Source organism: Microcaecilia unicolor, chromosome 3 (assembly GCF_901765095.1).
Source record: "Microcaecilia unicolor chromosome 3, aMicUni1.1, whole genome shotgun sequence".
In the NCBI taxonomy this organism is placed as follows: Eukaryota; Metazoa; Chordata; class Amphibia; order Gymnophiona; family Siphonopidae; genus Microcaecilia; species Microcaecilia unicolor.
Window position 1 is genome coordinate 505,606,347 of NC_044033.1, and position 16,331 is coordinate 505,622,677.

Genomic DNA, 16,331 nt, shown 5'->3' on the forward strand with positions numbered 1-16,331 from the left:
AGAGCATGGCCCTAGAACCTCGTTCTTGCCCTGCACAGAACCTGCTTGAATACCTTCTGCACTTATCAGAGTCTGGCCTCAAGACCAACTCAGTAAGGAATCACCTTAGTGCGATTAGTGCTTACCATTATCGTGTGGAAGGAAAAGCCATCTCTGGAGAGCCTTTAGTCGTTCGATTCATGAGAGGCTTGCTTTTGTCAAAGCCCCCTATCAAGCCTCCTGTTGTGTCATGGGATCTCAACGTCGTCCTCACCCAGCTGATGAAACCTCCTTTTGAGCCACTGAATACCTGCCATCTGAAGTACTTGACCTGGAAGGTCATTTTCTTGGTGGCAGTTACTTCAGCTCGTAGGGTCAGTGAGCTTCAAGCCCTAGTAGCTCATGCTCCATATACCAAATTTCATCACAACAGAGTAGTGCTCCGCACCCACCCAAAGTTCCTGCCGAAGGTGGTGTCGGAGTTCCATCTTAACCAGTCAATTGTCTTGCCAACATTCTTCCCCAGGCCGCATACCCGCCCTGCTGAACGTCAGTTGCACACATTGGACTGCAAGAGAGCATTGGCCTTCTACTTGGAGCGGACACAGCCCCACAGACAGTCCGCCCAATTGTTTGTTTCTTTCGACCCTAACAGGCTAGGGGTCGCTGTCGGGAAACGCACCATCTCCAATTGGCTAGCAGATTGCATTTCCTTCACTTACGCCCAGGCTGGGCTGACTCTTGAGGGTCATGTCACGGCTCATAGTGTTAGAGCCATGGCAGCGTCAGTGGCCCACTTGAAGTCAGCCACTATTGAAGAGATTTGCAAGGCTGCGACGTGGTCATCTGTCCACACATTCACATCACATTACTGCCTCCAGCAGGATACCCGACGCGACAGTCGGTTCGGGCAGTCGGTGCTGCAGAATCTGTTTGGGGTGTAAATCCAACTCCACCCTCCAGGACCCGAATTTATTCTGGTCAGGCTGCACTCTCAGTTAGTTGTTCTTCGTAGGTCAATTTCTGTTGTTTCCTCGCCGTTGCGAGGTTCAATTGACCTGGGTTCTTGTTTTGAGTGAGCCTGAGAGCTAGGGATACCCCAGTCGTGAGAACAAGCAGCCTGCTTGTCCTCGGAGAAAGGGTATGATACATACCTGTAGCAGTTGTTCTCCGAGGACAGCAGGCTGATTGTTCTCACCTTCCCTCCCTCCTCCCCTTTGGAGTTGTGTATTTCATATTTTTTGCTAGTCATTCAACTGGCGGGAGCGGTCGCGCACGGGCGGGAAGACGGCCGCGCATGCGCGGTGGGCGTGCCCTGCGTGTCGACCGTCCCGCGAAGCTTATTTCCGGTTGGTGGGGGCTGCCGCGGACGTCACCCAGTCGTGAGAACAATCAGCCTGCTGTCCTCGGAGAACAACTGCTACAGGTATGTATCATACCCTACCCCTGTTTCTCCTTTCTTCCAAAGTATACATGTTCAGGTAATCAAGTCTCTCCTCATATGTCTTGTAACGCAAATCCCTTACCATTCTCGTAGCTTTTCTTTGCACCGCTTCAATTCTTTTTACATCCTTCGCAAGGTACGGCCTCCAAAACTGAACACAATACTCTAGGTGGGGCCTCACCAACGACTTATACAGGGGCATCAACACCTCCTTTCTTCTGCTGGTCACACCTCTCTCTATACAGCCTAACAACCTTCTAGCTACGGCCACCGCCTTGTCACACTGTTTCGTCGCCTTCAGATCCTCAGATACTATCACCCCAAGATCCCTCTCCTCGTCCGTACCTAACAGATTCTCCCCGCCTAACACATACATCTCCCGAGGGTTTCTATTCCCTAAGTGCATCACTTTGCATTTCTTCGCATTGAATTTTAATTGCCAAACCTTAGACCATTCTTCTAGCTTCCTCAGATCCTTTTTCATGTTTTCCACTCCCTCCCGGGTGTCCACTCTGTTGCAGATCTTAGTATCATCCGCAAATAGGCAAACTTTACCTTCTAACCGTTCGGCAATGTCACTCACAAATATATTGAACAGAATCGGTCCCAGCACCGATCCCTGAGGCACACCACTACTCACCTTTCCCTCCTCCGAGCGAATTCCATTCACCACCACCCTCTGGCTTCTGTCCGTCAACCAGTTCCTAATCCAGTTCACCACTTCGGGTCCCAACTTCAGCCCTTCCAGTTTATTTAAGAGCCTCCTGTGGGGAACTGTGTCAAAAGCTTTGCTGAAATCTAAGTAGATTACGTCCATATCTCGTCCCTGATTCAATTCTCCTGTCACCCAATCAAAGAACTCAATGAGATTCGTTTGGCACGATTTCCCTTTGGTAAAACCATGTTGTCTCGGATCTTGCAACTTATTGGCTTCCAGGAAATTCACTATCCTTTCCTTCAGCATCGCTTCCATTACTTTTCCAATAATCGAAGTGAGGCTTACTGGCCTGCAGTTTCCAGCTTCTTCCCTATCACCACTCTTGTGAAGAGGGACCACCTCCGCCGTTCTCCAATCCTTCGGAACCTCTCCCGTCTGCAAGGATATGTTAAACAAATCTTTAAGAGGACCCGCCAGAACCTCTCTGAGCTCCCTCAATATCCTGGGGTGGATCCCATCCGGTCCCATGGCTTTATCCACCTTTAGCTTTTCAAGCTGTTCATACACACACTCTTCTGTGAACGGTGCTCTATCCACTTCAATCTCATTTATACTTTTTGCAGTCCATCGCGGTCCTTCTCCAGGAGTTTCTTCTGTGAAAACAGAACAAAAGTATCTATTTAGCAAATTTGCTTTTTCTTCATCATTATCCACATAGCGGTTCACAGTATCTTTTAGTCTTACAATTCCCTTTTTAGTCATTCTCCTTTCACTTATATACCTGAAGAAATTTTTGTCACCCCTCCTTACATTTCTAGCCATTTGTTCTTCCGCTTGCGCTTTCGCCAGACGTATCTCTCTCTTGGCTTCTTTCAGTTTCATCCTGTATTCTTCCTCGTGTTCCTTTTCTTTAGTTTTTGTGTATTTCTGGAACGCCAACTCTTTAGCCTTTATTTTCTCAGCCACTTGCTTGGAGAACCATATCGGTTTCCTTTTTCTCTTGCTTTTATTTACTTTCCTTACATAAAGGTTCGTGGCCTTATTTATAGCTTCTTTCAGCCTGGACCACTGTCCTTCCACTTCTCGTATTTCCTCCCAGCCCATCATCTCCTTCCTCAGGTATTCCCCCATTTTACTAAAGTCAGCATGCTTGAAATCCAGAACTTTGAGTTTTGAGTGGCCGCTCTCCACTTTAGCTGTAATATCAAACCAAACCGTTTGATGGTCACTGCTGCCCAGGTGGGCACCCACTCGGATATTTGACACGCTATCCCCATTTGTGAGCACCAGATCCAGTGTCGCTCCCTCCCTCGTGGGTTCCGTCACCATTTGTCTGAGCAAACCACTTTGTAAAGCATCCACGATTTCTCTACTTCTTTCCGATTCCGCAGACGGAACCTTCCAATCTACATCCGGCAGATTGAAATCTCCCAGCAACAGCACCTCTCTCTTGTTTCCCAACTTTTGAATATCTGCGATCAGGTCTTTATCTAGTTCCTCCAATTGTTTCGGAGGTCTGTAGACAACACCCACGTGTATAGAGGTTCTATCCTCTCTTTTTAAGGTGATCCATATCGCTTCTTCCTTTCCCCAGGTCCCTGTCATTTCGGTCGCTGTGATATCATTTCTCACATATAGAGCTACTCCTCCACCTTTACGACTCTCTCTATCCTTCCTAAACAGATTATAGCCTGGTATGTTTGCATCCCATTCATGCGAACCATTTAGCCACGTCTCCGTGATTGCAACAATGTCTAAGTCTGCCTCCAACATCAGGGCTTGAAGGTCATGAACTTTATTGCTTAGGCTGCGAGCATTTGTGGCCATCGCTTTCCAAGTACATTTCCTGGTATGTGCTTCAACATTTGTGATTTGGGGTTGTCTTTTCTCTTTGGGTACCTTCATATCCTTTTGTTCCAACTTCATTTCTTTCTCTTCTGCCTCAGTTCTATTTTCAGGATCATCACCATGCTGTAATGGAGCAAAAGAATTCTGTAGGGGCAACACTTGTGAGGGCGGATGCCTCTGGTGCACATAGCGAAGTCTTCCTGAGCCTACTGTGAACCATCTATTCCTAGGTGGTTTTATCCTTGGAGGCAGTGGTGTGAATTTGGCTTGATTCTGTGCTGCATGGTTTTGTGTAGTCTTAGAAGCTGCTTTAAGTGCATCTAATTCCTGTTTTACCTTACTGAGCTCCTGTTTTAAACTAGCAAGCTGATGACAGACAGGACAAGCCTTAAGTCTCCAGATAATTGGCCTTGAAACTGAAACACCACAATTATTACAGAGAATAAAAGTCATCCTGTTTGTTGGAATGGGAATGAACAGGTATGCTATGATGGGGTTAATACTGTGCAAGATTAACTTTACTCCTCAGCCATACATAGGCCACCAGAGGCAGTTGTAATTTGGGTGGAGTTAATTTGCAATAAGTAGAATAGTTAGGAAATTTATTTAGGAAGTGTCAGTCTTGGGGTGGGGGGGGCTTAAAGTTTAAAACCTGTGGAATGTGTTTGTTTTAAAACCTATCTCCAGGAAAGGAAAAAGGTTCTAATACTTGCTAGCAGTTTTGAAATCTAAAATCTCCCTTTTCAGATTTACAGATACCAATAAACCAATTAGAAACAACAACAATGAAATCACAACAGGCAGAGCAGATTAAACAGAGCACACTATAGGCAGAGTAGAATGAAACAGCAGAGCAGAATGAAAGTCAGATCACACTATTTTCAGATCCAAGAGGGTTTTTTTTTTCCTTTTTTTTTTTTTTAAGGAAAGATAGAAATGCAGTGACAATGATAGACAAGGAAAGAAAGAAGAGATGCCCAGAGAAAACACAGCCAAAGGATAGGGATTTAGCCAGCACAAGTCTTAGCTGTGTGAGTTTCCTTCAGCCAGGAGATAAATCCACGAGGTTGCTCAGTTTAGCCCCTCCTAAGCAATTAAAATGTCTGCAGAAGGACCAGGCGAGAATGGGGTAGGGGAGGGGAGCACACTGTTAGGAAAGGAAAAAAGTTCTAATAGGTTAGCAGTTTTGAAATCTGAAATCTTTTCAGATTTACAGATACCAATAAACCAATTAGAAACAACAACAATCAAATCACAACAGGCAGAGCAGATTAAACAGAGCACACTATATTGCAGATTAAAACAGAGCACACTATAGGCAGAGTAGAATGAAACAGCAGAGCAGAATGAAAGTCAGATCACACTATTTTCAGAAGGAAAAAAACCTCAGAGCCTGAACCACAGCAGTATAGGAGAAAATGCCGGGAGATTCCAGGACAGTTACTTCACTTGGCATAAAAAACCTTCCATGTTTTATTTTCAAACAGTTATTCCAATTTATCAATGGAAAAGATTTGAAGCACTTACCTGCATAAAAGGCTGAGAAATAACAGGGCCCCACCGACGACGGCCAGTGTTTTGCTTATCGCTGCATCAAGGTGATAATGGACCAGCTGTAAAATAATACAAAATATCAGAACACTCATATTCAGACTACAAGCCCAAGATCAAACCCACTACTACTACTACTTAACGACATACATTTAAAGTGGCACATATAAACTTCTGTGCTCAGTCAGCCAGCGATAAGCAAAACGCTGGCTGCCCATTAGTGGGACACTGTTATTTCTCAGTATTTTAAGCAGATAAGTGCTTTAAATAATTTTCATTGATAGATTGGAATACCTGTTTGAAAATAAAATATGGAAGTTTTTTTTATACCAGTGAAGTAACTGTCCTGGAAGCTCCCGGCATTTTCTCGCATATTGCTGTGGTTCAGGCTCAGGCTTTTTCCTTCCTATTTTTATGAAGAAGTATAAAGTTTAGCTTTGAGTCATCCCACTATTGGTATATTTTCTCCTCAGTTATTTTATGAGTATATTTGACCTCACTTCACTTCTCTTTGCTAACTTTTTGTGGTAACTTTTATATGCATACTGTAATGTTGCCATGGCCTTGGTGCCTTCTACTGGCCATGGTGGCATTATTATGTCAAGCTTCCTTACACAACTTTCACTTTAGGATACTTGGGGGCCCTTTTACTAAGCTGTGGAAGTACTAATGCATGCTTACTGCAGCTTAAAAGGGCATACCACAGGACACACTTAGGCATCCTGCAGTGAGATCCTAATCTGTACACATAAACCACACGCTAAAAAAATATTTTAATTTTTTTTGCTGAGAGGTGTGTTCTGCACTGATCAGTTAATGCAGTCACATTACTGTATGCTAATTAATTAGTACAGGATTTATTTATTATGATTTATTTACCCCTTTTGAAGGAATTCACTCAAGGCAGTGTACAGTAAGAATAGATCAAACATGAGTAATAGTCAATTACAGCAGTAAAACATATTGAAATAATGCTACAAAGTATGGCATAGTATACGACTTACAATGTCAACACAATACGTAATAGAACATAATTTATAATGAAGAGTAAAACAAAGGTGTAACATATGGATAGGTAAGAAAGTAGGAAGAGTTAGAAAGTAAGGTGACTGATTTAAAGATTAATGCGTGAGCCCTTACCACCTACAAAATAGATGTCATTAAGCGCTCATATGCTAATAGCAACTTCCTTGTCATCAGCAGCAGATGAATCCATTACGAATGGGTTGTGTCCACCTACCAGCAGGGGGAGATAGAGAACACTGAAAACCATAGTGCCTCTAGGACGGCTAGCTCCATCTGCCTCTCAGTATTTCTCTATCTCCCAGCAGGGTTGGACGCAGCTTGTTCAGCTCCTTGAAGATTCTGCCTGGGGTGGCTCCTGTGCTTTTGCCAGTTGTAGCAGGGGTGTTGTGGCTAAGTGGAGCCCACTTTAAAGGCACATAGGTTCGCCCTTTCCCTGCCTTACCCTTCCCCCTGTGTGGATGCAGGCATATAGGTTCGCTCTTTCCCTGCCTTTCCCACCCTCTTCTGCCTCTGGAGTGCCTCTGTAGCTGTTTGCCTCCAACTTTCCTCACAACGTAAAAAAACCCCGCACTTTTCAGCGCTGCTATTTCTGAGGCTTTTCCTGGCTGTGCAGCGTGATCGGAGCTCGTGGACTCGGTCCTTTGAGGTAAGAGCGGTACTCAGCTCCTCCGGGGAGGGCCCACGGACGGTGTTCCGATCGGGGTGATTTTGGCGCGAAGCCGCCATTTTGAATTTTATTCCGCCGTTTTTCGGCAATGGCTGCTGAGGGAGTTAAGCGCTTTTCCTGTTGTGGCAAGCACAGATCAGCAGCGGGGCTCTGTAAAATGTGCTGTTTAGACGGTAGAGCCAGTACGAACATGGCGAGCGATGATTCTTGCCGCTCGATGGAGCTGGCAGCGGGCGTCATCTTGGAAGCGCCGCATGGCTCGATCCCCGCTGTTGCGGAGGAGTCTGAGAGCAGAGGGGCGCCTCGGGCCGAGGCTACCAGAGGAGCTCCGTTCCCCGTGGCTCCTAATTCGGAGACGGGAGGTCAGGGTGAGTTTTTCTCCCACGAGTTTGTACTTATTTCACAGTGAGAATACTGAAAGGTAACTTTAAAAAAACCATACAAGAACGTAAGACCTTTGAAGTCAGAATGATTGAATATTTTAACACCCAACAGAAAGGACTTAACAAGGATCTGGGGTTCCTAGCCCATTATAAACCATAAAGCTGTATGTCTCTGTTGATCACCCAACCCCTCACCTATCCACACCCATACTATTAGAATATCAATGATATGCTTTGATGTCCCCATGCATACCTCCGACCCACCCCCATCCTCCCACCCTGTCAGACTGTCATAGTAATGCTTGAATGTTTTCACTTATATACACTGTCAGCTAGCACATTTGCTTATTTCCGATCTGACGAAGAAGGGCAACCTTCGAAAGCTAATCAAGAAATGTATTAAGTTATGTCCAATAAAAAAGGTATCATCTTATTTTCTTTTCCATGTTTTATTTTGTTTGATTTCTATTGATAACCTTAAGAGTGGACTAACACCGCTACCACACTCCTTTACTTATTTTACATAAAGCCTTCATGTTGAAAAGAGCTCTGCCGCAGGTGTCTGACACTGCATTGCTACCTGGGTCCCCTCCGACTGATTATGGCCCGGGGCTGATGCCAGACGTGGATGCCCCTGAGCGTTGGATGCACGCTAAGCATAGACGGGTAAATTCCCCGTTGGAGAGTGGCGCTCCCCCCCCCCCCCCCCCCCACGTGGTCGGGCTGTGGGGACTCTGAGGGATCTGGCAGGCCTTCGTGGTCTGAAGAGCCAGAGGAAGGAACCGGTTTGCCACTGGATCAGAGGGTCCCATCATTGTGGAGGACGGCCCTGAACTCCTGGCCTTGAGCCTGCCGCTGTGGAAAGTTTGTCCGAGAGAAAGGAGTTCCACTGCTGAAAGCGGGCACATTGAGTAAACCCAGCAGAGCGCCCCGGACGATACCTTCTAGCTTCTACTGGGAGGATGGTCTTTTTTGTCACCGCCGTGACTAAGGCATCCACTTTAGGCATCCCAAAACGGGCTAAGTGCTACTACTACTACTATTTAGCATTTCTATAGCGCTACAAGGCATACGCAGCGCTGCACAAACATAGAAGAAAGACAGTCCCTGCTCAAAGAGCTTACAATCTATTTTTTGTCTATTAGATTGTAACCTCTTTCTCGAGGAGTGGACCAAGATTACCTCAGATCAGTGGGTCCTGGACCTGATCAGAGAAGGTTACCGATTGTAATTCGGTGCCCCGGTGAGAGACGTGTTTGTGGAGTCCTGACGCGGTACTGCCGTCAAACGGGCGGCGGTAGAGGAGACCTTACAAGTCTTTTGCACCTTGGAGCGGGGATCCCTGTGCCTCCCGCCGAACACGGCTGCGGTCGTTACTCCATTTATTTTGTGGTGCCGCGAAAAGGAGGGTCTTTTCGGCCCATTCTCGACTTAAAGAAAGTCAACGAGTCACTAAGATTGCGGCATTTTCACATGGAAACCCTGCGCTCCGTCATTGTGGCGGTACAGCCAGGAGAATTCCTCACGCCTCTGGACCTAAAAGAAGGTTACTTGCACATTCCTATATGGCCCCCACACCAACGGTTCCTCCGGTTTGCAGTGTTGGGAAATCATTTCCAGTTTCGGGCCTTGCCTTTTGGCCTCGCCACAGCTCCCCGAACCTTTTCCAAGGTAATGGTGGTAGTAGCTGCTTTTCTCAGGTGAGAGGGTATCCGGGTTCACCCGTACCTCGACGACTGGCTCATCAGAGCGGACTCTGCAGAGAGTCGTCATGTAACAGCCAGAGTGGTCTCAGTACTGCAGTCTCTGGGCTGGGTCGTCAATATACCCAAAATTACAATTATGCTGCCCATCTTGTCAAAAAGTGGAACAAAATAACAAAGATCAGTGAAAAACAAGATACAGGTGTCCATCTTGCATCAGAATTTATTTATTATTTAGATTTATAATTCATATTGATCATCTTGGGTCTGTTTTGAAAAGCCTGATCTGGTTCCCACTCTTCTCTTTGCCAAGTGCTTCCTCATGGGACTTTGGTGTTCTTTCCACTTCTATGGTTTTCTCGCCACACATAACTTGCCATGGCCCTGCATCTGGGCCTGAGGACTTATATCAACCATAGACTGGTGTATATGATTGCACCTTAAATGTAGTTGAATTTTCTGCCTCTTGCACTGGTATTCTGTAAAAAGCTGTTCTTTAACAACTAGGCTTGACATAGGTGTCTGCTTACCCTCTTACGTTAGACTCCCTATTATAGAATTCCCTTCGTGATTTTAGAAGGATATGGGGTGGGGGCACCACTATAGCAGCACCCTATTTTAGTACCCTGTATAGCACATAGATCACACACTCCAAACGCTAGCCCTCAGCTGAGTCAGGAGTTGCTCAGCAGAGTAGTACTAGCAGTGTGAAAGGAAGCCATATGTTGGAGGCAGTGTACCCCTTGCCCCCTTCCACACTCCACCTATCTCTCCTGTCACCTTTTCTTGCTTCTGTTGTGCTATTTTTTGGGGCTAATACAGCATAATGAGCCTATGTGGTCCATCCTTACTGTCTCCTGTGGGATGAAAAGGGGATTGATTGTTTTATTTTTGAGAAAAAGAGAAATGATGTTCCTCTCCATTTCTCTTTCAATTTAAGACTTGACTATTGGTCTTCTCCATTACAGAACTGCCAAAGAGGAGCAATTTTTAAGAGGTTTTTCAGACCATGGTATCACGTAAGCCACAACTTCCTTCTATTCCCCATTTTCTCTCTTGTAAAATAATGTATTTATCCTGGTGACTGTAGGACTAAAGAAGGGCAAAATAGCAGCTACTCTCCACCCTTCCCCCATTACAACCCATGCTCTCCTTATCTCATCCTTACAGCCTGCTTGTACTCCTCTCACATATCTTCACTCCCAGTCCCTGTCCCCATCACCCAGCCTCTCTTCCCTTTAGTGTCACTTCCAGCCCTTTACAGCAGCATTCCCTCGTTCAGCAAGTAACCCATTTCAGTCCCCTTCACCTCTTCCCATCCTCCTCTATTCACCTCCCACAGCTCCAGTCCCAGACTCTGTCACCATCACTCAACTTCTCTTCCCCCTATAGTTTCTTTCTGCCTCTTCTAGCCCTTCACAGCAGCATTTTCTCTCCGAGCCAGTAACCCTTTTCAATTCCTTCACACCTTCCTCACCCCACCTTCCTCACCCCTTTTTCTTTCTCTCCCTACTCCTTCACTCGCAGCCTCTTTCCCCAGTCCCCATCACCTAGCCTCTCTTTTCCTTACGGCTCCTTTTTGCTTCTTTCAGCCCTTGATAGCAGAATTTTCCCCAATCCCCATCACACAGCCTCTCTTTCCCTCACAGCTCCTTTTTGCTTCTTTTGGCCCTTTACAACAGAATTTTCTCTCCCTGTCAGTAATCCATTTGAATAGTCTTCACCCCTTCTAATCCCTCTGTTCTTCTCCCAGTACTTCTCTGTATTTTTACATTAGCTGCTAAATATACTACTTCGGCAACACATGGAAAACTGTCTTGCCAAGAAAGGGAAATGGAACTTGATATACCGCCTTTCTGTGGTTTTTGCAACTACATTAAAAGCAGTTTACATAGTATATTCAGGTACTTGTTTGTACCAGGGGCAATATAAAGTTATGTGTCTTAGTCTTCTTTCCTTTTCTTGCCCTCCCCCCCCCCCCAAAAAAAAAAAACCCTGCTGGACCAAATGCCCCTCTCCCTCCGCTGCCTGATGCGTTGCAGTATCTCTCTCTCTTTCTCCATTCTGCTTTGTTCTGCCCCTCCTCCCACGCATCTGCTTCCTCCCCTGAAACCTGTCTTATTCCCGCGGCTCCTTCCACTAAAAACAGCTGGTGCAGCATTCTGTGCTGCAGTGCTTCTAGCTGGGCTCTGCCAGACTTCCCCCTCTAATGCACTTCCTGCTGCTGTGAGGACGGTTCTGGCAAAACCTGGCTGGAAGCACTACAGCAGAAGGCTCTGCGCCCACCATTTCTAGTTCTTCTCACCACGTTGCACTGGGAAGAGTCATGGAATGAGAACAGGTTTGAGGGAAGGCAGTGGATTTGGGGAGATCAAGAATGGGCAAAGCTGGATGAGGAAGGAGGAGAGGGAGAGATTCTGGAACATGTGGGGCAAGGGAGAGAGAAGAAAGATGGCAGACAGTTTTGGATTGGGAGAGGAGATATGCTGGATACCGAGAAGAAGGGAATAGGGAGACAAACAGTAGGTTTGAGGGGAGGAGGCAGACTGCAGGGGGCAAGTAGGGACAATGTTGGATGGGGAAGTAGCAGACAATTTTGGGTTTAGGAGAAGGGGATATGCTGGGGAGAAAAGAATAGGGAAACCAGGGCCAGCAAAACATGAGCCCAGAGCACTCATGTGTAGGGGCACCGAAAACTTGCCTCAGTGGATTGCCCCTTTACAGCTGCCACCATGTTCCCCCACCCCAGTGTCTGGGACATAAGCAGCTAACACATCCTTCCCTCCCCATCCCACTCTTTACCCAAACAGGATACAGTGGCATAAAGAAAATGGCTGCATGGGCCTTGGGACTCATACGCCTCCTGAGTAGTCTTCTGATGACTTAAGAAGTTGTATCAAAGGGGGCGGGATCAAAAGAAGCTGAGTGTGCGCTGGAGCTTCCAGGCCTCGTGCTGCAATTTAACTTGTTGCAGACGCATTGTATCACATATATGACATGATCAGATTTGGAATTGGTGAAATGTTTAAGTGGATAAGACCTGCCATCTATTGTGTTTGTAAAATTCTTGATTTGCAATGTTATCACACAAATCTGATAACCACCACATTTAAAGTGTCCCCTGAGACCATGCTTTTTCAAGAAGCGGTTCTACAAAGCCCTGTTTTGGAAATTCCTTTCTTCCTCAGGAACCACAATGCTAGACATGAGGAATCCAAAGACACTGACTGCTGGTGCCTATTTCCATTCCAAATGGTAAAATAGTGGATTACCATGAAGGGGAAAAAGCCTCAGAACCCAACCTGCTCATATACATTTTGTGACAGGATCTTATTTGGAATGGAAACAGGCACCAGCAGTCAATCAGACTATTTTGCTTTATGTATGCTGTTTTATAACTGGTACATGAATTGCTAGTTCAAGGAAGAGTGCTTTCGATTTATGTATGTGGTCTTGTCTTCCCTCTGGGAGATTTTGGTATCCATTCAAAATGGTACCATTTTAAATGGAAACAGGCACCTGCAGTCAATGTCTTTGGATTCTTTATGTCTAGCATTGGGGTTCCTGAGGAAGGAAGAAATTTCCAAAACAGAGCTTTGTAGAACCCCTTCTTGAAACAGCTTTTAGGTTTGGAATCATTGCATCCTTCCCATTCAGATAAATGAATTCATTTTATTTATTTATTTATTTATTTATTTATTGCATTTGTATCCCACATTTTCCCACCTCTTTGCAGGCTCAATGTGGCTTACAATACATCGTGAATAGTGGAAACATGTAAGAAAATATACATTTAGTATTACAGAAGGATCTTGGGTAACATGATAGTGATGGAACATACTAGTAGTTTAACATGTAAATATTGTAAGGCAGTTCTGGGTATTTGTATAGGAGTTCATATTTGTTGATCTTTGTAGTATGCCTTGTTAAAGAGATGGGTCTTCAGTAGTTTATGGAAGTTAGTTAGTTTATAGAGCGTTTTTAAGTTGCGCGGCAGCACGTTCCAGAATCGTGTGCTCAGGTAGGAAAAGCATGTGTTAGTTTGTATTTTAGGCCTTTACAGTTGGGGAAGTGAAGATTAAGGAATGTGCGGGATGATTTTTTAGCATTCCTGGGTGGTAAGTCTATCAGGTCTGACGTAGGCTGGGGCGTCTCCGTGAATGATTTTGTGAACTAGGGTGCATATTTTGAACATGATGCGTTCTTTGAGTGGGAGCCAGTGTAGCTTTTCCTAGTTGTTCATTGCACTCTATTGTTCATCAGAAAGTGTTATGTCAGAGACTGCTTTGAGGTATGCCAATAGAATTACATCTTTAAGTTGAGCGAACTGATACCTTTGTTGAATCTTTCAGATTCTAATGATTTGAAAATATATTTGGACATTTATTTATATATATTTTCTTCATTTTCATTTTTGTACTGTTGGGACATTTTTACACACATTAGAAGACCTGATGATGGTGTAAATGAACACTTAGGCATACCAACTTTTCAGGAGGCTGCATTTATTGTCTCTAAGAAGTTATGGCAAATGCCGTTACATTGTGACACAACTTTCCGCCTTTGGGTGGTAGATTGGTACTGAGGGCTCCTAACATCACATTTATATTATTGATATTTGGATAGACCTGTATGCATATAACCATTGAGCCTATATTTACATTATGGTGTTTACTCCTCATTTGAACTGGTTATTTTAGTAAAGGACAGGATAATGAATACATTTCACCTTTATTTCATATACAGCAAAATATTTGTAGTATATAAGTGGTTTACAATGAAAAAAGCAATCATGGGGAAAAGGGAAGACAGAAATACCACAATAGGAGGCCTATATTACAATTAAATCAACTATGAAGTGTGAAAAATTGAGGAATGAAGATATTGTGTAGCTAATGTAATGATCACACAGGGCTATACAGAATTAAGAAGAAATGGATAGACTAGAATAAAAGATCTAGGGGTTAGTAACATGGTTTTAAATGCAATTCTGTAAACTACTGTTGAACATCTTTTATAGAACTGTTTTGATTATCCTCGTTTATATATCTTTATTAAGATTTAATTTTTCCCCCAACAGGATTACTTCCACTTTTTTCATTCTATTTGAAGTCTGCTGAATTGAAGACCGAGGTTATGAAGTCAATACTGGATGGTCTCGCAGACACTACATTCCGAACAATAACAACTGATCTTCTTTACATGAGTTCCAATGATGTCCGATATGAAGATACTAAAAGTGATCTGGCCTCTAAGTCAGGCTATTTTCCTCAAAAATTGCCCTTGTCTTCTTTCAGGGGAAATCCTTTGCAAGAAAAAATGACTATAGGAGAGGATTCCCTGTTAAATTTCATCCCACTGGATCAACTAAATGTTACAGAATTTTACAACAAGTCTGTATCAGCCTACAATGAGGAAAATATACAATGTGGGGAGAACTTTATGGACATGGAATGCTTTATGATCCTAAACCCTAGTCAGCAGTTGGCCATTGCAGTGCTTTCCCTCATACTAGGAACTTTTACAGTTCTGGAGAACTTTTTAGTATTGTGTGTTATCTTGCATTCTCGAAGTCTGAGATGCAGGCCCTCGTACCACTTTATTGGCAGTCTGGCGGTGGCAGACCTTTTAGGCAGTGTAATTTTTGTCTACAGTTTTGTTGATTTTCATGTATTTCACCGAAAAGATAGCCCAAATGTATTTTTGTTTAAATTGGGTGGAGTTACAGCCTCCTTTACTGCTTCAGTAGGTAGCCTTTTTCTCACTGCAATAGATAGATACATCTCTATACACAGACCACTAAATTACAAAAGGATTGTTACTCGGCCAAAGGCGGTCATAGCATTTTGTGTGATGTGGACCATAGCTATTGTAATAGCTGTGCTTCCTCTGCTGGGGTGGAACTGTAAGAAACTCAAATCAGTTTGCTCTGATATTTTCCCCCTCATTGATGAGACCTATCTCATGTTTTGGATTGGGGTTACCAGTGTACTATTATTGTTCATTGTGTATGCCTATGTCTATATACTGTGGAAGGCTCACAGTCATGCTGTTCGAATGTTGCAACGTGGCACTCAAAAGAGCATAATAGTTCATACTACAGAGGATGGCAAAGTGCAGATTACTAGACCTGAGCAGACTCGTATGGACATCAGGTTAGCCAAAACTCTGGTCCTTATTCTGGTAGTTTTGATTATCTGCTGGGGTCCTCTACTTGCAATTATGGTCTATGATGTCTTTGGAAAAATGAATAAGCTCATCAAGACAGTGTTTGCTTTCTGCAGCATGCTTTGCTTGTTGAATTCAACTGTAAATCCCATCATATATGCTCTGAGGAGCAAAGACTTGAGACATGCTTTCCGGAGCATGTTTCCTTCATGTGAAGGGACTGCACAACCTCTTGATAACAGCATTGAGTCTGACTGCCAGCATAAACATGCAAATAATGCAGGTAATGTTCATAGGGCTGCTGAAAGCTGCATTAAGACCACAGTAAAGATCGCCAAAGTGACCATGTCTGTCTCCACAGACACATCTACTGAGGCTTTGTAAGGACCTTTAGAAATATTACAAAAGATTGGAAATAACTTAAAAAGTGTGAAGGAGTCTGTTCCCTTCTAGACAAGGTTAAGCAGTTTGTCTTCTTGATCTATACCAAGTGTTAGTGACATCTTTAGGTCTGTGAGTGCTGCAGTACTATTGAGCTAGAATTATAAAGAATGGCTATTAATTTAACTTTTGAATGGTTTTCTAATTGAATAAACTAAACTGATAAAACAGGATAAAGTAATCCATTTTGTTAAATAAAGATTACCTGCCTGTAATGTGTTTTCTGGCAATACCTCAGTGGAGTCACACACATGGATCATGTGACTGTGATACATTCACTTCATTCATATGTGGAACTCCATTGGCGATAGCAACTACCAATTTCTAAGTAAAGTTCCTGTAGGAATCCTCAAATAGATTCTCTGATGGAAAAATAAAATGCCCTATTTGGTGTTTCCATAGAAAGAACAAAGTTTTGAACCATATTTTTCTTTATTTTATGAAATGGAATATACATCAACCA

General features: G+C 44.0%; 1 protein-coding gene across 1 annotated transcript; it reads left to right on the forward strand.

Moving 5' to 3' along the window:
• Positions 1–14,389: 14,389 nt before the first annotated feature.
• CNR1 (cannabinoid receptor 1) lies at positions 14,390–16,100 on the forward strand. Its single transcript, XM_030195641.1, has one exon. It carries the CDS (start codon positions 14,396–14,398, stop codon positions 15,809–15,811), a length of 1,416 nt encoding a protein of 471 aa, XP_030051501.1. The 5' UTR covers positions 14,390–14,395; the 3' UTR covers positions 15,812–16,100.
• The last annotated feature ends 231 nt before the right edge of the window (positions 16,101–16,331 follow it).